The sequence below is a fragment of the Cloeon dipterum genome, chromosome 2 (genome assembly GCF_949628265.1).
Source record: "Cloeon dipterum chromosome 2, ieCloDipt1.1, whole genome shotgun sequence".
Lineage (NCBI taxonomy): Eukaryota > Metazoa > Arthropoda > Insecta > Ephemeroptera > Baetidae > Cloeon > Cloeon dipterum.
The window spans coordinates 22,892,890-22,913,942 of NC_088787.1; the positions used below are offsets into that span (position 1 = coordinate 22,892,890).

General features: G+C 39.2%; 4 protein-coding genes across 6 annotated transcripts in view; 2 read left to right on the forward strand and 2 right to left on the reverse strand.

The window, feature by feature from the left end:
• The first annotated feature begins 130 nt into the window (after positions 1-130).
• Positions 131-1,598, forward strand: mRpL28 (mitochondrial ribosomal protein L28). Its single transcript, XM_065481703.1, has 6 exons — positions 131-233; positions 468-726; positions 780-1,038; positions 1,094-1,237; positions 1,292-1,449; positions 1,503-1,598. The coding sequence occupies exons 2-6, from the start codon at positions 521-523 to the stop codon at positions 1,558-1,560; spliced, it is 825 nt and encodes a 274-aa protein (XP_065337775.1). The 5' UTR covers positions 131-233; positions 468-520; the 3' UTR covers positions 1,561-1,598.
• On the reverse strand, positions 1,263-7,265 carry LOC135938140 (probable phosphorylase b kinase regulatory subunit alpha). The gene is made up of 17 exons (XM_065481701.1): positions 7,044-7,265; positions 6,818-6,976; positions 6,548-6,764; positions 6,030-6,493; positions 5,491-5,643; positions 5,249-5,422; positions 4,979-5,192; positions 4,691-4,800; positions 4,488-4,635; positions 4,261-4,425; positions 4,026-4,196; positions 3,719-3,973; positions 3,435-3,539; positions 2,959-3,378; positions 2,399-2,610; positions 2,090-2,347; positions 1,263-2,032 (listed from the first exon to the last, which is right to left on the reverse strand). Exons 1-17 carry the CDS (start codon positions 7,122-7,124, stop codon positions 1,811-1,813), a joined length of 3,528 nt encoding a protein of 1,175 aa, XP_065337773.1. The 5' UTR covers positions 7,125-7,265; the 3' UTR covers positions 1,263-1,810.
• A 131-nt stretch (positions 7,266-7,396) lies between these two features.
• Positions 7,397-9,375, forward strand: RnrS (ribonucleoside-diphosphate reductase subunit M2). The gene is made up of 5 exons (XM_065481702.1): positions 7,397-7,749; positions 7,862-8,047; positions 8,149-8,613; positions 8,732-8,950; positions 9,010-9,375. Exons 1-5 carry the CDS (start codon positions 7,678-7,680, stop codon positions 9,163-9,165), a joined length of 1,098 nt encoding a protein of 365 aa, XP_065337774.1. The 5' UTR covers positions 7,397-7,677; the 3' UTR covers positions 9,166-9,375.
• Positions 9,376-18,578: 9,203 nt separating this feature from the next.
• The window catches only part of LOC135936094 (neurotrimin-like), a 107,643-nt gene continuing 105,168 nt past the window's right edge, over positions 18,579-21,053 (reverse strand). For all 3 annotated transcript variants that reach the window (XM_065478778.1, XM_065478776.1, XM_065478779.1), the window contains one exon: positions 18,579-20,504. In XM_065478778.1, the coding sequence (XP_065334850.1) occupies positions 20,398-20,504 (107 nt within the window). In that variant the 3' untranslated portion in view covers positions 18,579-20,397. The remainder of the gene's footprint in view (positions 20,505-21,053) is intronic.

The following is a 21,053-nucleotide window of genomic DNA, read 5'->3' on the forward strand; positions in this document are numbered from 1 at the left end:
GATTGTGTAATGAGAAAAAGTTAAAATAATTAAAATTAAAATAATTTTTTGAGAAAGGTTTCAATGAGTTTCCTCTTTGAACAGAGATTAGAGAGCTTGTTAAGTTGGTTGCTATTCTGTTGCCCTGTGTGACTACAAAGGGGCGAGGCTGGTAATGAAAATAAAAAGAAGATCTACCAGACAACACTACTAAACGTGTGTTTTTTAGGTTTTTAGAGGGATTTTGCTTTCAGGTTGGTGCTTTATTATATGGTGTTTTTTTCCCAATATCTTCTACCCTTGCTACTATATCGTGATTCCAATTGATTTATTATATTATATATCATTGGAAGAAATTTAATGCATAAAATGTTTTCGACAATGATCTTTCTAAAATTTTCTTTATCACACATCACACATAATAATATATCATATCTACATAATTGCGTATCAATGCACTAATCCACTGCCCATTATTTTGTAAGCAGAAGAAAAACTGCTTAATCGACTAAAGATCCAGCAATATAAACTACATACAAGGATGGTTTTCCTGACCGTCGCGAGGTACGCAAAGTCTCTTCAGCTGCTCAAGGCAAAGAGACCGCTTTTGTTTGAAAGGGAAAACTTTAAAGCTCTTCCGGTCGCCTATCAAAAATTCTACAAAGAATGGAAGAGCACCGAGCCATCACCAGTTTACTACAAACCGGAGGAGGGTCGCTACCGCTACAACCCGGATTCAGGAAATGCGTATGTGCACCTTTAATTCATCACGTCAACTTTTACCCTCATTTAATTCACAGTGACCGCATCATAAACATACCTATTCCACTTACGTGGGCGCCGGAAATGGACAACATGCTAATGGGTGGCGAGGCCATCATCAAAGGATTCACGCAGAAGAAGGAAAAGAGGCGAAAGGTTCCCAAATGGTGGGTACCACCACTGCATAAAACTGTTGTCTACTGTGAAATCCTGAACCAATACATGCCTGTGATTGCCACTAAGAGGCTGATTGAACTTGTTCACTATCATCAAGGCTTTGACAACTATATTTTAAAAGTGATTCTTTCATCCGCAGAAATGGACTCTTTTTTAACATATTTTAAAATTCTAGAGCCCTGCATGTGATTTACGATCATTACTTGCGGTTAAAATCAAGAGGAAAATCCTGATATCTCTGGCCAAGAAGGACTTGTGGCCTGATAATGCTGAGAAGAGAGATGAACTTCTTACCAAATATAAAGAATACATTGTGCCGGTATTAGTAAAATGATTGCTTTCCATTTACTTCTTAAAATTCAATTTTTATTAGCTTGAACAGGCAGAGTGGTACGGGTTGACGCTGAAGGAGGCGATGGTTAAGAACCATTTATTAAAGTATGTAGAGCCAGTGCCTTTGAAGCACCAGTACAGAAAGGAGCTGATTGAGTATTTGAAGGAGAGACAGGAAAATCCTCAATTGGATGAAAGGTAAAAACTTGTGCCTAATTTGACTGGACAGGTTTAATAGTTTTTAATTTTAGCTCTGAAGACACCTCATGGCTGAAGCAGTTAAAGTCAAAAGTTACATTCAGCAAGTAATGTGGTTTTGTCAACGAATAAAAATAGCTTCTGAAGAAGTGCATTTAAAATATTATTAAAACCAGCAAAAACACCTTGCAACAAAACATACTAAAAATTTTTAAAACGCAAAATATCATCTATTGATGGGAACGTAAAATATAATATATATGGCACCCAGCAAAATTTGAACTGTTTCACACAATATTGACTAGCTAGTTAAAATAGCTACTTATCTGGGTTTTACCAACTAATTTTGATGTTAGCATATTTAGCTTATGACACAATCCATTTCACCTTCTCTGGGAATACAATCAAGCAAGGAAACCATAGCTCTGGTAATGTAGGTCATGGTTCCGAAACTTCCACTTGGAGCACTGTCATAGAAGTGCTGGCACACATAGGCTGCTCCGCCGCACAATATGCCGCCGCTTGATGTCAGCTCCTTGACAGGCTTTGCACAGCACAGGGTTGCATCACCATTGACTTTCATCTATAAAAGCCATTTTTCAAAACAATTCCATCGATATATAAGCCATATCAAGCGTACCTGATCTTCAAGGAATATCTGGTTAGCTTTGTGCACAAGATGCTCAACAGACAGAATTCCTCCTAAGCAGCTGGCGACGTTGTGCTCAGTCAGAAGGGTTAACACCATCATGGCTTCGACAATCAGCTGGCGGTACTCTGGCTGAGGGATGAAATTCAAAACGGTCTCCACAGCAAGCGCGAATTTCAGCTCTCCAGGCGTCATTTCCTGCGTCAGGTTTTGCGGCAGCACTCGACCTTCAACCGCCAATCCTTGACACTAGAGGCAGACCTTGAGAACGACAATTCAACATGGCTTCAAGTGAATTACCCTTTCAAGCACAGACCAGACCCTGGTGTAAAAGCCCCGTGGCACACGGTTCAGCGCCCCGTCAAGTCGTCGGCGCCGCAGCCACTGTCCCTGCTTTTCTGATTCCAAAGTGTCGTCTTGATCGTCTTTTGGGGTAAGAAAATTGCCAATTTGGCTTTTCTTGCTCACTTTTGCTGATCTGTTTCCAATCACAGACAGAGTGCCTCCCGCCACTGAAAAATACTTAAGTAACTAGAATCCTCAGGTAAAATTGAAGTAAAGAAATTAAGTGCACAGCAAATCAATTGCTACTCTAACCATGAAGTTTCAGCAAGCTAATCGCTAGCTCTTAAATGCCTTTAATGTATCCAAAACGGGATTTTTAAAATGAGTTTCAATCAAATATATTTGTAATATTTTTATGCCATAATATGTGATAAACTTAACGACTTTTTGGAGAAAAAAAGATTTGAATTACATATATGATGTGCATAAATTAAAAAAACATCAACCCACACAATAAAATGGATCTAATTGTGAGTTCTGAACAAACTGCAGTCTAATCTAATTGTTCACTTTACCTGAATTTAGTGCAAATTCTTTTCCACTGACGATATGATAGAGCAAGTTTTTCATTTCAAACGGCGACAGATTGAGCAAGTGATCCGAAGCCTCCTCGCCAGTGCATCTCAAATTTCTAGCCAACTCCTTAGCCATCACCTGGATGATGAGGCCAATGCGGAGTCGCAGCATTTCGTGGAACAGTTGTGGCTCGGTCCTAATGAACATTGCAAGGTAGACAAGCAGCTCCTGCGTCAGCATTGCTGTGCTCTCATCATCGCCGTGCGCTTGGTGGATCAGTTGACGCAACTCCGCTTCAGGCAAAGGAGCCGTGATTGTATGTTCGCTGACTGGAGGCATGCCGACTGTGACTTGCTTCTGTCTCACCAACAAATCTGTGACTGCCTTGGCAAGGTCTTCAACTCGCTTGCCAAGCATACCTGTAAATTTAAAGACGCTTTACGATGAAGAATGAGTTTATTTACTGAGCATTTACCTGCAGTGTGTCGGACAATATTCCACAACTTCTGCTGGCAAGCTTTTTCGAACAGAACTTTCATGTGGTCCTTCACCGTCACACATTGGCCATCCTCTGTCTCACCTGTCAAATTTGAAGACTTTATTTCTGTGTCCTGTGATTATCGCTATTTTAAAAGAGTGATATAACATTAACAGATTTTTTTGAGCACCCTCTATTAGTTGAAATTTATAAAATTAAAATGGTAAACTAATAACTGATAATATGGAAAGCACTAAAAATAATTAAAAATGGGTTCTAGCCTGTTTTGAAATCGATTCCATGCGTGTCCACAAGATACTGTAAAATATCGCCTTGTTCTTCCAAATTTTCAGATTCGCGAAGCATAGCCATCATTTCCTCAATTTCAGGATCAGTGAAATGAGTTTCCGATATGCAGCGATCCTTGGCTGCACCACTCTTCCAGTTTAATTCCTCATCAGTGGGCGACGGGCTCCTGTCTTGCTCTGGCAGAGGAGGATAGGCATAGACGGAAACCCTGCGGTCCATGTGGTCTCCTGCAGATTATATTTATTGCCCTGTGATATTTATTGAGCGCTTCCAACATACCATCAATTTTAATTGATCTGGTTTTTTTGACCAAGCCTTTCACAGACTCTTTTCTCTGTATCGAAATTGGCCTTAAACCACCTCTGCTGACCTGAAGCAGGAACTTAGGGCGAGCAGAAAGAGACTTCATCAAATGTTCATCTAAGTAGGCTTCAACTTGTGGATTTAGCTCTGCAAAAAAAGCAAAAAAGATATTAGAACTTTTTTCCAAACAATTTCAAATTGAAATACTCACTGTCTGGCATTCCATCTTCTTGGCTTCCAAGGAAACTGAGATTGGTGATACAAGAGGTGTTGAGAAATTCACCCAAATTTCCTAAAGTGACCCTAGTTCCATTGATGTAACCACTCTTCAGTTTTTTAATGGTGTTCAGAAGGCCTAGAGGAACCTTTTCTTGATCTTCACAAAGCAAAGAGTTGATTTTGTTTGAATATTAAGCAAGATGTTAAATGAACGCCTACCTAAGTGGATGCTCTTCAGAGCTATCACAACCAGAGGTCTGCCTAGCATGTTCTGCCAGCTTGATTTAAGAAAGTTAATTTCGCTCTTAAAAATATCGATCATAAGCTCATTATCGCTGGCGATGTAGAATCTCTGCAAATCTGTCAACTAAAAGGGATTGTGAATAACTTGCTGGCAAGCAAATTTTTTTGGTTGAAATTACTTGTGGTGTGAATGCAAACAGCCTGTCCTGCAGGGAGTACAGTTTGCTTGTACTTAAAATACCAACATCTCTAGATTTCCTTCCGCTTAGACCAAGCTTTCTGTTTCGACCTGATGATAAAATATTTTGTTAATATTTAATTTTTCCAATATCAGAGTAAAATATGAATTATGTTATAATAACAATTAACAAACTATTATTAATCAGGGAGAAAACAAGAAATGTTCATGTTTAACACTATTGGTCATGCCCATATGAATGTTTGAGCCTGGAAAAGGAAAAGCTTGCCTAAGTATGTATAAAGATGGCTGAGAACTCTGGCAGGCTGAACTTCAATCGGCGCAACTTCAGCCACGGTCTGCACAGCAATGTCGTGTGCTGCAAGTTTTTCCTTAATATCTTTATTTTCTGCCAGAACCACCACCTGAACGACAACATCAGGTTTCTTTTCTGAACAAAGACGTCTGTTCAGAGGATCCAATTCTCCTGCAGCCAGAAATCCCTAGAGTAAGGACAGAATCAGTTACAAATCCTAGAGAAAATGTGTAAAATGTATACCTCCTGAAGCAACTTGCCCAAAATGTAAAGAGATTGCGCCCAGAGCAGAGGGCAACGACCTACAGCCACGCGGTGCTGGCTGCCAGGATTTTTGTATTCCTCGTTGACATTTTCTGGCGCGACGGCGTACATTTCAGGAATTAGGCACAAACCATCATCAGTTTGGATCATTCTCTGAAACAAAATATGGCAATAATCAAGTTCTGAATCGTTCTGGCATAAAGCAGGAATTGATTTATTACATCTTCTAGTAACTCAGTGTAGTCTCTTGCCACCTCTGACTGGCCGTGGAAATGGTGATCCAAGATGAGGTAGCAAAAGAAGAGTGGCCACTCACACTCTATGTTTTCAAATATACGCAGTTCCCATGGTTCATAATATAACCTATTCAGATCCTGCGAAAAGTTCGGGTTGTGATTAATTGGGTAGAAGTCTATGGTAGAAATCGTTATTGTGAATATTTAGAGGTTAAAGCCAGCCACGCTGCGTCAGCCAGCTAATTATGGGTCACGTGGTCAGCCGCTTTAGCTAATAAGCTAAAGTAAAAAGTCGACAAAATTGAAAAGCTCCAGACAAAAACATTTACCACAGCCCTTAGGACCATAAGCCCTATCGAACCTCACTTTAAAAAATTTTCAGCCACGCCACCCACCAGGCTTAAATTAAGCTTAAGCTTGGTAGACCACCGCCCCTCAAAATTAAGCGACTGTCAATGAAACCTCTACATTTGCATCCGATTATACAATATATATTTATAGCAAGTGGCAAGAAAACTATTTACTTCTTTTGGAGTTCTATATCCATCACGGAGGAATCTTTTGCAACCATATCTGCCCTGCAGCCTGCTGACAATGGCTGAGCGAGTGAGTTTGATGAGCTCAGCGTCATCAACTGCAAATGCAGGAAAACTGATGACACCTAGAAGTCCGCTGTCTAGCTCCTTGGAACTGGACTCCCTAGGCAGCATGGACTGTAGTACCGCCCGGCACTTTTGTGCCTCATCAGAAAGGACATGGATGACAGATGAAGGTCCACCTCGGGCGCCAAACAAGTCAAGTTCGTTCATAGCCTCCATCGCAGCCTTGGCCATGCCAATGGAGCTGGCGTTCAGCTCTAGCAAACCGTGGTTGGTTTTGTCTCCTCTCTCCCAAATACCGTAGTCGGGGATGCAATAGGCAGACTCGATATAGAACACTAGATTCTGAACAAAGGCAACTTCGTCGAGGGTGAAGACGATTTGCAAGCCTTCAAAATCTGGATTAGAACAAATGGCAAAGATCAAAGAAGCTTGTAATATACCAGATGCAGTCATTTGGGCCAAAATCAAGAGGTAAAGAGACACTGCATCAATCTGCAAGTGTCCCCACTCGCTGTCTCCGACAACAGTCTGACCTGTGGTGCTGCTATACTTGGCGTGCAGCGAGTCAAGAGGGTTCTGGCTGATTTTAAACCTCTCAACTTTATCCTTTTGCAGCATCATGGCCATCAGGAGTCCTCTCATGCACTTAACACAACTCTAAAGGCATTTTTTAAAATTTTATAACGCAGTTCATTTAATTAAAATCTAACTTGTTCTAGCTCATAGGTTTTCGCCCTGTCCTCGTCCATGTCTGCATTTTTCTTGTAGGCCATTGAAAGACCCCAAACTGCCAGGATGCAATACACATTGTCCCTGATCCAGGCATGGCTATCGTCAGGGCTGGCGGGAAACAAGCCAGTGACAGGATTCTAAGAAAAATAATAATTATTAATTTCCTTTTGCCCCCAGGCAAAGGCGATTTAACACGAAACCAACCTGGTGCTCTAAAATAACTTTGTGCACCAATCTTTGGTAATGGTAGTCCAGCCGGACACCGGAATTTGTACGACTCCTCATGCTGACTGCTGGATAGGTTTTTCTCCGCCTCAGACCATTGCAAAGGGGGTGACAATGGTCACTCACTCAGGCGGCGACCTTGTTGGAGGTCAACACCTTTATGAATACATACGAACATGTGATTTTTGTTTTTATTTTCGATTGAGCCTTGAGCGGCGAAAGGGGGCGTGTACTTGTAAGATCAGAAAAAAACGTGGTTCGAAGAGTAAATTCGCCACGCAGACAGATTAATTTAAATTTTGGATTTGGTGACCCGTTTTGGAAACCAGATTGCGGAACTTTTCAGAAATTTCAAGATTTCGAGATCAGAGTCATGGATTGGCTGTTGTGTGGGAGGGAATCTCAGCGATTGGCGCAAATCCCTCCTACGTTATGCGGAAATCAACAACTGTGGCCAATAGCAGATGGCAACGAGCTCTCGGACTCGCGCTAAAATTCCGATTATTTGTTTGCAGTATATTCGATTCCTAACCCCAGACCTGTCGAGTCGCAACAACGTGATCGAAACCGGCTTGTTCTTTTTACAAATATCTTCAAATTTATAACATAAACCATGCCCCTGACCAGCATTATCAACAAGGAAAACATCGTTTCTGGCATCGAAAATGTTTCTTTGAAAGAAAAGGTGAGACATTATTGCGAAAAATTGCGCTATCTAGAAAAATGCCTGGAAGCAAATTGCGTCTTTCGTGGAACATGTTACATAACTCAATAATTTTATTATTTCTTCTCTTCAGATCAATGACAACAAAATTACAAAGAAGCAGCAGAAGGCGAAGAATTTCGATCCTCAGCTGGAGCCCCTGCTCAGGGACAATCCCAGGCGTTTTGTCATCTTCCCCATTCAATACCCTGATATCTGGGAGATGTACAAGAAGGCCGAGGCTTCTATTTGGACCGCTGAGGAAGTAGATTTGTCCAAGGTAATATGAGATAAGAACTTGTTTTGCATTTTTAGCACTTATTATAATTATGTCATTGTATAGTTTGTTTGTTATTATAACTTGTGCTTAATTTTTGTCAGGATTTGAAAGACTGGAGTGAGCTGACCAACGAGGAACGTAAGTTCATCTCGCACGTTCTGGCATTCTTTGCCGCCTCCGACGGCATTGTGAACGAAAACCTGGTAGAGCGTTTCAACCAGGAAGTGCAGGTTGCAGAGGCCAGATGCTTCTATGGCTTTCAAATCGCCATGGAAAACATCCATTCAGAAATGTACAGTCTTCTGATTGACACCTACGTCTCTGACCCCAACGAAAAGGAATACTTGTTTAACGCCATTGAGACGATGCCACCAGTGAAGAGGAAGGCCGACTGGGCATTGAATTGGATTGGCAACAAGACTGCCACCTATGGAGAACGAGTTGTCGCCTTTGCTGCTGTGGAAGGAATCTTCTTCTCAGGCAGTTTTGCCTCCATTTTCTGGCTTAAGAAGCGAGGGCTCATGCCTGGCCTCACTTTCAGCAATGAACTAATCTCTAGAGATGAGGTAATTTTTTAATTTGTTTCGTATTTAAAGAATTATAAATTTTTAATTGGAAAATTTTTTGTTTTGAATTGTGAAAGTAACTATGTAAAATTCAAATAATGCTTATTCCATGTTTCAGGGCCTGCATTGTGATTTCGCTTGCCTCATGTTCAAACACCTGGTGCAGAAGCCATCTGTCGAGGAAGTAACCAAAATTATAACTGACGCTGTTGTTATTGAGCAAGAGTTCCTCACTGAAGCTCTTCCAGTCGCCATGATTGGCATGAATTGTGATTTGATGAAACAGTACATTGAATTTGTGGCTGATAGACTCCTTGTTGAGCTTGGCTGCCCGAAGGTGGGTTACTTCTCTCTTGATGTTTTAATGCAGCTGGTTAAAATGTTTATTCATTATAGGTGTATAAAAAGGAGAACCCGTTCGACTTCATGGAGCATATCTCATTGGAAGGCAAGTCCAACTTTTTTGAGAAGAAGGTCGGCGAGTATCAGCGACTTGGAGTCAAGAACCAGAACAAGGACGATCATCTTTTCACTTTGGAAGCGGATTTCTGATGAGCATCATTGGTGACGTACCTCTTAAGGCTTAGACTTGATATCATTGACTTGACTACTTGAATAGTGTGCTTTAAACCAAAAGGTCTCATCATTTTATAATTTAAAACTTAAAAGTATTTTTATTGTAAAAAACGATAGATATTTGTAAACAAATAATGTGTACTTGCTTTGCACAAAAAATAAAAAAAATTCTTGTCGTGTAAATTACATTTATTTTCTTATTTAACCACCTGCCTTTTGTGATAGTTCAAGTAAGTTAATATAAAATGTGATGGGATTGTAAAAGATATTATTAGTTCATTATTTGAAAGAGAGCGAAGTATGACTCTTTAGTTCACGCTTGATGCCACCAGTGGCAGGGTGTTTGCGTAAAAGCTGTGAAGTGGGACGTTGCTTCTCAACGCGAGGGCTAGATGGGGTCAAAGTTGTGGATGAAACGGGTGCACAAATTCGCAGATTAATTTTAGTGCGCTCATAAAATTCTTTATCTGAGTATATGCGGGACGTGCCAATTAGATTTTGCTTCTTATAATGATAGTATGTATTGTAAATCGCATTGTAAAATTGGATTATCATGGACAATTAAATATTATGGAAATTTACTCTTTAAGAGCGTATTATTTTATTCTGTCATACTTTTCCTTTATCATTAATTAAATGTATATGCCAACATTAGATTTCATTTTTTTAGTTCTCAAAGTATAAAGGAATTAACTAACAAGGGAACCCTGGGTATGTTCCGCCAGGCAAATCAGAATACTCGCCACCAATTTTTAGTATTAAGTGCTGTAATAATCGAGCACCAATTATTAAAATTCTTCTATCTAGCACAATTTACGAAAATCAGATCTGCAAAGATTTTCCAAGTGTCCACGTGGAAAACCAAAATATTATCGAAAGAGTCCGAAAATGTTTGGTTTTTTAAAATCCGAGCATTTTTCGAAAATTAACACCCTTTTTAAAAAGTTTTTTTTAAATTCCTTAATGTTTAAAAGTACCTTTTTTGGACACTTTCGATAATATTTTGGTTTTTCCACGTGAACACTTGGAAAATCTTTGCTGCTCTGTTATTCGTAAACTATGCTATATAGAAGAATTTTAATTGGTGCTCGTTTCTTACTGCACTTAATACTAAAAATTGGCGGCGTGTATTCCGATTCGCCGGGCGGATCATACCCAGGGTTCCCTTGTAAGGCCCATTGCTCAACAATTTGTATTTCAAAAGAATGAAATATATTTAAACATCACTATTTACACTAAATTTTTATTGACTATAAAATGGTGTATCTTGTTCGTATTTTGCACCAAAACACTATCAGTTAATTAATTAGTGTTAAAATAAAAAAACATCAATCGATGTTAATTAACAATTTATCAAGCCAAAAAGTAAAACCTGGAGTTCCAGTCATAAATCATCCGTCTGTTAACTAAATACAACCAAAGGTATACATGCAGGCGCAAAATTTCAAATAATTGAGTGAGCCTGAATGAAAAGTCAGCATTCACAAATAAAGTTGACCTCAGGACTAACTGACAGACGTAGCGTGTGCCGACATAAAGTATAGCGTAGAGTGCGCCCCTTTTGTTTAGCCGACTGTTGTTTTCGGTAGCTGATATGGAAATTAATACAGCGCGCGCGGAACACGCTGATGCCGCGCGGACAATAAAAAGCGGCCAGCGTCTGCTCCCTCGGCAACAATGCGCCCTTCGCTGCTGGAAGCTGTTAGCTTACACACAAAACACCGCGTGGCTGACTTTTCTCCTCCGATTGCAGCTTCTGGCCGCGTTTTCTCATCATTTCCTCTCCAATATGGACGTGCCTCCTGATTAAAAAATTACGCATCCGGGCACAATAATACGTGGGTCATGTTTACGAGAGCGATGAGAGAGGAACTGACCAGCAGAGACGAAATCAGATATCGGCTTGTCAATACGCCACATCAGGCGAACCGCTCCGTTTTGAATACGCCGCGTGCGCTTAATATTCTGCGAAAAGATCCGTTTTGCAAAGCTGCGTCTGTGAGTTTTCCTCTTTCATTCAAAGCGGAATCACATGATGTATATATTATTATACAATATTATGACGACGCGCTGCTGTCACGTAAGCATATTAGCCACTCTGAATGCAAACGCGAATTCTGTGCCGATGTCTGATAACACACAAATATTATATAGGTAATGACGTAATGGGAAATTGTGACTGCGCTGCGAGTGGAATGGGAGCATGTCCTCGCTTCGTTAAATTGAAAATATTGCGTACTGAGCGCTACTGGAGGAAAATGTATTTTTCTTCTTGTCAAAGCATTCTAAAGATAGATATCCACAGAGAAAAAATAATTCAGATAAGAAAAATGCAATCGTCGATCCAGACGGACCGTGAGATGCGTGCGGGATCAATTCATTTTGAGATACTGTACCTAAAATAATTCTTATTTTTTACATTAAAATTTCAAAATTATCAGTGACATTTATAGGGTTTTCAGATGCGTTTGGTTTCAATAATATCTCGTTGGCGATGAGTTGTTGCCAAAATTTTAAAAGCTTGTGTTTAGAAACTCAAATATTGCCGGCTTAAAAACCTGGTTGAGTTAGTGTTGGAGATTGACGCGACAGAGATGTTCGCTCTCCGTGAGGTGAGTGACTCGCTGCACCAAAGGCTATAGCTGATGAGGGTTTAATACCCGAAACGGCTGTCCTAGTCATGGGTGTTTGGCGACAATGAATGTTCTGTGATTTCTCCTGAAGCATTTTAGCACTTAAGTGTTTTTTGAGGATTCGCTTAACGTTTGTTTTTTATGATTTCTCGAATGGTCTGCGTTGCATTGAGTAGCATCCCTTAGTATAGTGCGAGTATCTTTTAATTGAGATCAAATATTGGAGTTAAGACGTGGCTATTTTTATTCAAAGAATGATTGCATTTTACGACCAGTTGTGAAATAACCTTAAGTCACTATTGGTGGCCATTTTTAATCATTTTTAAAGCATCCTGATGTATGGTATTCTATCACCGGTATTATTAAAAAGTTTTAAATATCTGTACCTTGAATATTTGAAAAATACGACCACTCGAGGTTGTTTTCATGTTGAATATAATTAAAACCAGGCTTCATCCTCGTTGTCTGTACCTTGGTTTGAGATACAATCCTGCTGAATCGAAAAAATATTTTATTTGACATGCAGTCAAATTTACATATTAAATTTAATAATTTTAAAGGAGCAGTTCCAATCAACCACCAAATTCGTCTGGAACTATGCAAGGGACTATTTTTACAAAAATTCTAAAACAAATCGTTTCACAGAGTTATTTCCGTTTTTACCACGATCGGATAAACTAACTTTGATTTACGTTTTCAGCAAATCAAATAAGATATGATTTGCGTAATGTGTGGACAGAGACATCAGTATTTGATCTTTTAATATTTATCTTTGATTAAGTGGGAATGCGTCACAAATAATTTATTGGTAAAATTAATAGATTATTGAAATATGGACCATTTGATGCAATACTCATCACAAGGAACGCACATTAAAAGTTGCATTAATATCGATTTTCTCATTCTTGCACAGAGGATAATTTTTCTTTCAATTACAAGCGAGTGTCTGATAGAAACTAACAAAAAAAAAAACGCCTGCTGCTAATACAAGTTATGCAACCGGCTTGACGACTGTGCGGCTAATAAGTGGCTAACCTCCTTCCCAAGTTCCAGCTTGGCGGCGAGCACTGCTTGACGCCGGTAAATAACACAAAGCAGAGGCGCGTCGGTCGGTCAGCGGCTGCAGTTTTTCTCTTTTTATTAACAAGCCGGTTGGACAATGAGAGCAGAAGAACCCAAGTGTCCTTTTTGCGAGCGCGGCGCCTGGAGACGAAGACGCGAGAGACGAACGTAGTTTTCTACCGCGCGCCCTCCTTTATGAGGAGTGCCAAGTGGCAAGAAGACTGCGCCGAGCCAATAAAGCTTTTAATGCCGCTGATAATTAGCTCGTCTGTGTCACTCGACTGGCAAAGAAACTCTTTGCTCATTTCGATGGAATGCTTTTTGCCGTGAAAAGAGTTTTGACGCGGGACTATAAACAGAGACTAACAAAGACAGCATGGTGTATCGAGGAGGCTTATTTATCTGCCACACAGCCTATTAATTCAGTCGTTATTTAATAACATTTTCTTCTTTCGTTATAATTCTAGACACTGCACAATAAGACATTTCAATTTACTGATGAAGTGTATACCAAATAGGCAACGCGAATCAAATGAATTTTTAAATTTTAATCCAATATAATGTGACATTTAGCAACCCGGAGCATGTTTAATATTTGTTTTGTGCTAATACATTGCACGAGGATATTGAATGTTGTACCACCTGTTCACGGCCCCTAGCACCGTTTATTATGTGGGGAATTGAAAAATAAATAAACCAAAATAACAGTCCAGGAGGGGCCAAATGGTTGCAACAAAATTAAACATTCAGATATCTTTGATTGTGTAATTCATTGGCAAAATAGATCGTTCTAAAGTGGCATAGCTATTAAATATTTGGTAATTGATCTGGCTGTGAATAGGAAATATGCTGCATTCAAACATCAGGTCAACAATTGATTGGTTGTCTTTATTGACATCAAATCATCATCTGCTTTATTTAAATTCATTTTTGGAAAGAAAAAACTGAAATTGGTGTAGAAGCAGTAAATAATTCACATTGCCTGTGAATCAAATAAAAGTGCTCACAATCAGATGAACGGAGCGAAAACACCATAAATTTTATTTTCCGGTCGCTTGAGTGGCTGTTTGATTTTGGAATACGCTTGCGTTGTGATAGTTTGACACGCTTCGTAAGCGGAAGCCGAAAGAGCATGCAAGAAAGATGGATTTGGCTAGAGGGGTTTTGCGTGGAAAAGGGGTGCAGAGATAAACTGCTTGCCTGCGAAGAGGAATAAGCCATTACTCTACTCTCGCACCTTACTCGGGGATATTTTTGTTTCATTTGCTCGATAAAGGTTTGCCTTGTTACCTGCAGATTATCTAATTAAGCAGATCTTGTTCGACGCGCGCGAAGGGTGGGTGGGTGGTGTGTGGCGCCCCGAGGGGGACGCGACGGCGTCTTTCGGCCCGCCACCCTCCTCTCGCTCGCTCTGCGCTGGCTGATATGCAATATTAATAAAAAAGTTTTGCCGAGGTATTCGAGTCGGAAAATGCCTCTTGGCGACTGCAGATCGAACAATAAGATGAAATGGCCGGGCAGCAAACTTATTTAATGGCTTAGTTTTTACTTGATTAGACTGCTGCTGTGCGGGCGGGGCGTCCACCCTCCTTTGCCTGGCTCAGGAAAACAACCAACTTTTGAGGCAACTGCCAATGAAGATTTATCTATCAGGCACTGTGGCAAAATATTATCTCTCCCGCGCGCTTTTACCCTCTTTTATTTGTCAAATCTCTTATCTTGCTCTCGCATGTCGCAATCTGAAAATATTCGAGATGCAATTGCATTTTCCTTGTGTACGTCTCTTCTCTTGCCTTTTCACAGAAAATAGTATTTTACCCGAGGTTTGTTGAACTGCTGCAGGAAATTATGATGATATCCTCGTTGACTTAAAGAGCAAATGAGTCAATCGGTAAGGGGTGGGAATGAATACGCTTGCCCTTTAGAAAATATTCATAGTCAGTCTGTGTGCACATGTCCTAGACAAATGGTGGGTATTTCAATAACCAGGTTTGCTGACGAGACTTGGGATTAGCCGAAATAGCTATACAAATTCTGTATAATTGCTCTCCTAGCACAAATTTTAAATTTCTTGTTCTTACCGTTCAAGCAAATGAGAAATTTCCACTTCCATCTTTTTCCCAAACTTAAAATATTTATTTATAGAAAAATATCCCTCAGACATTTTTTAATCAGGAAAAAGGCGGAAGAATTATCAGAGGATTGTGACTTGCTATGAAAAAATGCTGCACCCAAAACGCAGTCATCTCTGTAATTGTGTTGCGAGGTTCACAGTGCGTGAGTGCGTATTTATTTTATCATGTGAATTCCATCAAAAGGAAAAGAATGAGCCGCTGCAGCTGAATATCAAAAGGAAGAAAGCGCGAGCGTGTTTTCTTCTTTGCTGCGTCCTGTGTGAAAAGGGAATTTCTCAAAGAGAGCCGGCGAACGGTTGGCACATCTCGTGGGGCCTCAATAGACAGGCCGGAATAGATGCCATCCGCGCGCACACAAACGCACACACGCTGCCGTGGGGACACCCCTGCTCCGGCGAAAGAGCAGCGACACCCCGAAGAAATCAGCGGCGCGGGGCAAAAAATGTTTTTGCACGCTCCTCTGCCGCCACCGTCGCCTGTTTTGCTTTCTGCTCCGAAGGCTTAATCCAATACCCGTCGCCCCAATATTCTGGTGGAAAGGTGTGTGGCTTTGCTTTGATATGCTAATTTAATTTTCGAGCTCATAGACTTTCATCTCGCGTGCCTTGCGAAAATATGTATGTTTTGGCTGATATGTTTTTGTGCGTTACACGATTGCCTCTATTTCAAATCTCCTGAGAAGTATAGATTAATCGAAAGAGAGAAAGTAGAAAATACTAAGTATCTATGCCATTTTTTTCCATAAACTTCAATTGAGTCGTACAGTTTACTTCGGTTGATTGAAGCTTATAAATTTCTAATGTTGATATTTTGAACTAATTTTCTAGTAGGATATTAAAATATCCTTGCATATGACATGTTTGGGCACGTTTGGAAAAGAGTTGAATATATTTTTTAATGACTTCTTTTATTTTTATTGTTCCATTTTTATTACGCTTCTTAATTCTCACTCTAAAGCTGTTTAAACTTTTTAAACACTTTCCTACAGGTTATTTTAGATTCAACTTTAAAATATACACTATCACTCTTTATATATGTATTTGAAGAGTTTAAGGTCTCTAGTTTGAAGCATAATACACAATTCGAGTTGAGCAAATTTATTCCTTGTTGACAAAATTCAAACCAAGCTTAGCTGAGAATTATCTTCTGAATTGGCTCGACTTTAAAGTGCATTGATGCAGGGTCACAATCGAAATTTTTTGAAATGTTGGATGCAATAAGCAGTTGATCGATAAACAATGTTCTACAATTTGTAATAATCAAAGAGGATCTTGCTACAGAAAAATTCAAAATTTCTCCAAAATTTACAGCACCGAGACCACATTTTCTTGGCAGATTTCGATACCTATCATCGTGATCTGTTCAACAGCGTATTAAAAATTTTAGGAAAACTCTTTGTTGTGAAATAAAATAGAGTTCATATTAAGGAGAGTCCTCGCACCATTTAAAAAGCATTGTTAACTTATCAGCCACTTTTCAGCGCTAGTTAGGTCAATTGTGGCTTCAACTGAATCCTAAGGAATGAGTTCATGCATTGGCAACAAGGATTTTGCAGTATCAATCCATCTTCAAACGTTTTCATTCAGTAAAAAATACTTCAAATAAATTTTAATAAATTTAAGAGATTGTGACTTCTAACAGGCTTTTAACAAATTTTGTTAAATAATATTGAAGCGAACAGATAAAAATTGGGACAGATTTTCTTCACCAAGCCTTGATTTGCCTTTCTCTAACCTAATATCCAGAGACAACTTTGACAGTTAAAAGGAGATATTATCCATGAAATATATATGGTGCAAATTAAAAGAAGCAGTAAAATGCTTAAAAGGGGAGAAAAGCTGCGGCACTCTCGGCAGTCGGCACAGGCATTATTCACGCGGGTGGCGAAATTTTATCACCTCAGCAAGCAGGAATAAAATTTTTACTGCCGACTAAATAAATCCACAGGCATCATCATCATCATTATTCAGGTTTGGCTTTCAAATGCGCACGACGGGTTTGTTGTTGCTCGCTCGGCTCGCCTCTCGTCGTGTGTCGTAATCAAAACTATAAAACAACACACACCGGCGGTTGTAAAAAGGCGAACAGGCATTTACACGCAGCGTCTGCGTGCGTGCCGATGGGGAGCGAACGGCGGAGAGCAGAGAGGGCGAGCGGATTTGGGGGACGTGAGAAAAATTGGCTCCATCAATATTACTTCAAACTTCGCGACAAGATTAGCTTAACAATTATTTTTAACTCTGCCGTTGAATTAGATTAAACTCGTTTAATGTATTTAATTTGTCTATGTTCTATACATTAACAATTTAATTGGTAATAAGACATGATGTGCTATTAATAAAAACTTTGTTGGTGTCTAATAAATATTATATTCTAAATAGTTTGAAAATTATGAAAAGTTATTATAGATTGATGGTGGTCGTTAAGTAAATAATGTTCATTTTTAATTGAGTGATGATTAGACAGAATCAAAGATCTCCGCATTTGGTTTTGAATTTTATATTTACTAATTACTATTTTGACCAATTTGGCAAAAGCTTTCAATAAAGAGGGTAACAGCTCATTCATGTCATGCCAAAAACGCGGAGAAGATTAGCAAGTATAATTTTTATTGTTGATTCTATTTTGTATATGTTGAGAGGCATGTTTTTTCAATCAAGAAAATCTAATCAGTCAGTTTAAAAACTTTTAATTTTTAGAAAATCTAGCCCATTGAAAACGATATTGCCAGATTGACATCTTCAAAATTATTTACCTGGTTATTTGCTCAGTTTTTGTTCTGAATATTAGGTCAAGAAAATTATTGAAACATGCTCTCTGAAAGTAAGAAATATTGACTTAAAAGTTCAATTATCAGTAATTTTTTTTAACAAATATCAAACTAAAAATATTACGTGAAAATAAATAAAAGAGGAGTTCTGCTTGATTACGTTTGTCGAGTGTGGTTGTTATTATGTAAAGCAAAACACAGTTTTATAATCTGTTTTTTTCTCTTTTATTTCTGTAAACATTTTAATAACAAATAGCGCGCTTATAATTTTTCATGTCGTCCCTCCTGTGTCAATCGCTTCCTTTCATATATATTTATTTTTTGTTTAATCGTAACCATAATTCATTCTCTTGCACTTATCGCATCAGCCGCGTACGTTGTTGTTTAAACACATCTGGGATGAGGGGCTGAAACGGTGCGTGAGTGTGTGAGCGACCGCACGAGAGCAGGAGAGGTGGTTAAAATAGACGAATGAATCAATGAGTCGGTGAAACACAAAGGCCCAATTCAAATGAATACATAACATACACGCAGCAGTACACAGTTCATAGTGAGCAAGGACGGGATCGCGACGATACTTTTGTCCCGCGGCGGTGGCGATAGCGACAAACACAAAACACGCCATGCCAAAACAGAATCCGCGATTCATTTGCCTTTCAAAGCCGACTTTCGTAATATTTATCGCAGCACTCGCAGCAACACACTCTCGCGACCCGAACTCCATTTTGGCACGTTAGGATTTCTAAAAAACGTGAGGCCACCGTATGTAATAAACACATTTTTTATTAATTTGAAAATGGCAATTAACGCATATTAGAATGAATTTAATGGAGCAATTACGCAATCTCGAAATAGTTTTTCGGACAAAATATATTTTCATCTATACACGTTAATTTACAATTGTGTAATGAAACAACGTAACGGTTATAGTCCTTAACCGACATCACACAGGCAATTTTGCTCACGATTTTCATCTATTCAACAGTCGTACACACAACGCTAGATTTTTATTTTAATTCACAAGGTACTTTTTATTTTAGTAATGCTTCCATTTGCTTGGTTAATTAATACTTGTAATTTTACAATGTGTTTGTTAATACCCTGCATCAAATCATGGTGATTTTATTTTACAGCACGTACTAAAAAAGGGAATCACCTTTTGCAAGCAGGACGTGGGGCAGAACTGTATGTATGCTACGTAATTAAAACGACGCTTTTATACGAGTACAGTGAGAGAGGAAAATAACGTGTGTCTACGGACGTCATGCCGAGGGTTTTTGACGAACCAAGCGGTGTAATTAATTGCAAAAATATATCTTTTACATTTCACTGCTTGCCGAGCTTCTTGCTGGAGGCTCGATAGTTCGTAAATTCGCGGCTCGGCGAACAATCAAGAGGAGGAGAAATCATGGAATAATTGGAACAGTTGAGCAACTACGGATACACTGGGTCTCTTTTCAGGGGTTTCGCTTCTCAAGCCATCACACGCACACACTTTAATAATTGAGCTCATATATCTTGCAGAAAATCCACCGATGTTGATCAAGTTTTCTTTTTTTAATTACACATTTTCGATTCTTCCGAGAGAGTTAAACAAACACCACAAATTAGAGATCGCATTTTGAGAGAGAAGTTGAAATTGAACCAGAGTAAGATTTTTTTTTCAGAGAGACAATGTTAGAAAAACTTGAGCACTTGATGTATACAATGTGTATAGGGAAAGGAAAGTCAAGTTTTAGCAAATTTTCCGTCTTCAGTCGCGTTCTGAAATTTGAGAGGGCTACATGCATTTACCTGAATCGTTGAAAAGGAACCCGCGAAATGCACAAACGCAAACACTCATGCGTGTTTAAAGCTCCATGTAACCAGGGGGCAGACCCACGCAAAATTTCCTGTGGCACATTCACAATTTATCATGCTTTACAGTATTATGCAACAATCAACGCGTACATCGTTTAAATAATTACGCACGCACGTGTGTATTGCAGAGAGATATAGTGATGAAATGGTAACCTTCCCAAAAATTCCCAGCAGTGCATTAGATAAATATATAATATGAAAGAGTTTAGAACGGAAAAGGCGAGTACATTTACAATGGGCAGCTCTTTTATTTAAGTCCAGGTTTGAGGATTTCAAACAGAAACTGAATATCATTTTAAAGGAATATGAGAATTTAAAATCGTATTTGGAAGGTTACAGGTTTTTTCAAACTAAGAGGCTTTTCGAAATCTTTTCAAACTAAAAGGGCTGCCCCTTACAATTACACGCACTTGTGTGAGAACAAGAGAAGAGGCTATACAGAGAGCGATAAAGAGCTAAGTGCAGCGAGTGAGTGTGTGTTGATTCTTTTCCTTCGTAGAAAGTGCGAGGTGATGGATAAAAACATAACCGCAGCAAATTACTTTTGTTCACCGAATTTCTTGCTCGTTCAACATTGACGTAGGTATATATTAGACTTTGAGTTCGTTTAACATATTACTGGTTGTTTCTCACAGTTCGTGCATTTCACGCGCATCTTGAGATGAGAGAGTCAGTCTGGTGGGTGTGTTACAGTTACGAGGAGCCGCCGACGCGCATCTGCCAGCCGCTGGACCTGCACCCCTTCAGTCTAGCTGCTCGTCAGGTAGAGGTTGGCGTTCTGGTGGAACGTCAGATTGACTGTCATAAGGCAGATCAGCAGCAGTGCCAGCCCGGCAGTCAGCGGAACGGACGCCGCTGCAACAGACACAAAAGAAAGCACGTCAGCCCCGCCGCTTTTTATGTCGTCTTTTATCACACTACAAAAAAGTATTACTGCGATTTTCCAAGCCACAGAGCAGTGTGTTATTAATAGAAAAAGCAGCGTTGCAGTTCATGTTGAGCACGATACTTTAGTGTTTTACCACTTTTAAATCTTATCTTGATGTTTGATGTGCTTTTAAGTTGGGTTTCCTTTACCTTTGACGGAGAAATAAAACCATTTCTTGATTTATACGCCTAACTTACTTTGTAAAATATACGTTAGGTTGCAAACAATATTTGTAAAAATCTGAAAGGAGATTTATGAAATCAACACTTTAAAACAGTGATGTGAGAGAAAATTCAAAGCAATTAATCCAATTATTGAATGGTTTGTTAAAATACCATTATTTTTTGTTATCAGTTGGCTTGAGCAAATTAGCGTTGTGGTATAATTTAAAACAAAAAAATCAATTTAGAGAAGCTATTGTAGGAAACTTTTTTTTCGGCATTGAGTGTAGATTTAAAATTTTTCCTGTGGCTGCA

Bases quoted from the DNA above. Each gene is read 5' to 3' on its own strand.
- RnrS (XM_065481702.1), top strand. From the start codon at position 7,678: ATGCCCCTGACCAGCATTATCAACAAGGAAAACATCGTTTCTGGCATC. The intron at 7,750-7,861 runs GTGAGACATTAT...TCTTCTCTTCAG, and splicing joins ATGTTTCTTTGAAAGAAAAG to ATCAATGACAACAAAATTAC. The intron at 8,048-8,148 runs GTAATATGAGAT...AATTTTTGTCAG, and splicing joins AGGAAGTAGATTTGTCCAAG to GATTTGAAAGACTGGAGTGA.
- LOC135938140 (XM_065481701.1), bottom strand. From the start codon at position 7,124: ATGAGGAGTCGTACAAATTCCGGTGTCCGGCTGGACTACCATTACCAA. The intron at 3,540-3,718 runs GCTAGAACCCAT...CAAATTTGACAG, and splicing joins TGGAATCGATTTCAAAACAG to GTGAGACAGAGGATGGCCAA. The intron at 2,611-2,958 runs GTAAAGTGAACA...AGTATTTTTCAG, and splicing joins AGAATTTGCACTAAATTCAG to TGGCGGGAGGCACTCTGTCT.
- mRpL28 (XM_065481703.1), top strand. From the start codon at position 521: ATGGTTTTCCTGACCGTCGCGAGGTACGCAAAGTCTCTTCAGCTGCTC. The intron at 727-779 runs GTATGTGCACCT...TTTAATTCACAG, and splicing joins AACCCGGATTCAGGAAATGC to TGACCGCATCATAAACATAC. The intron at 1,238-1,291 runs GTATTAGTAAAA...AATTTTTATTAG, and splicing joins ATAAAGAATACATTGTGCCG to CTTGAACAGGCAGAGTGGTA.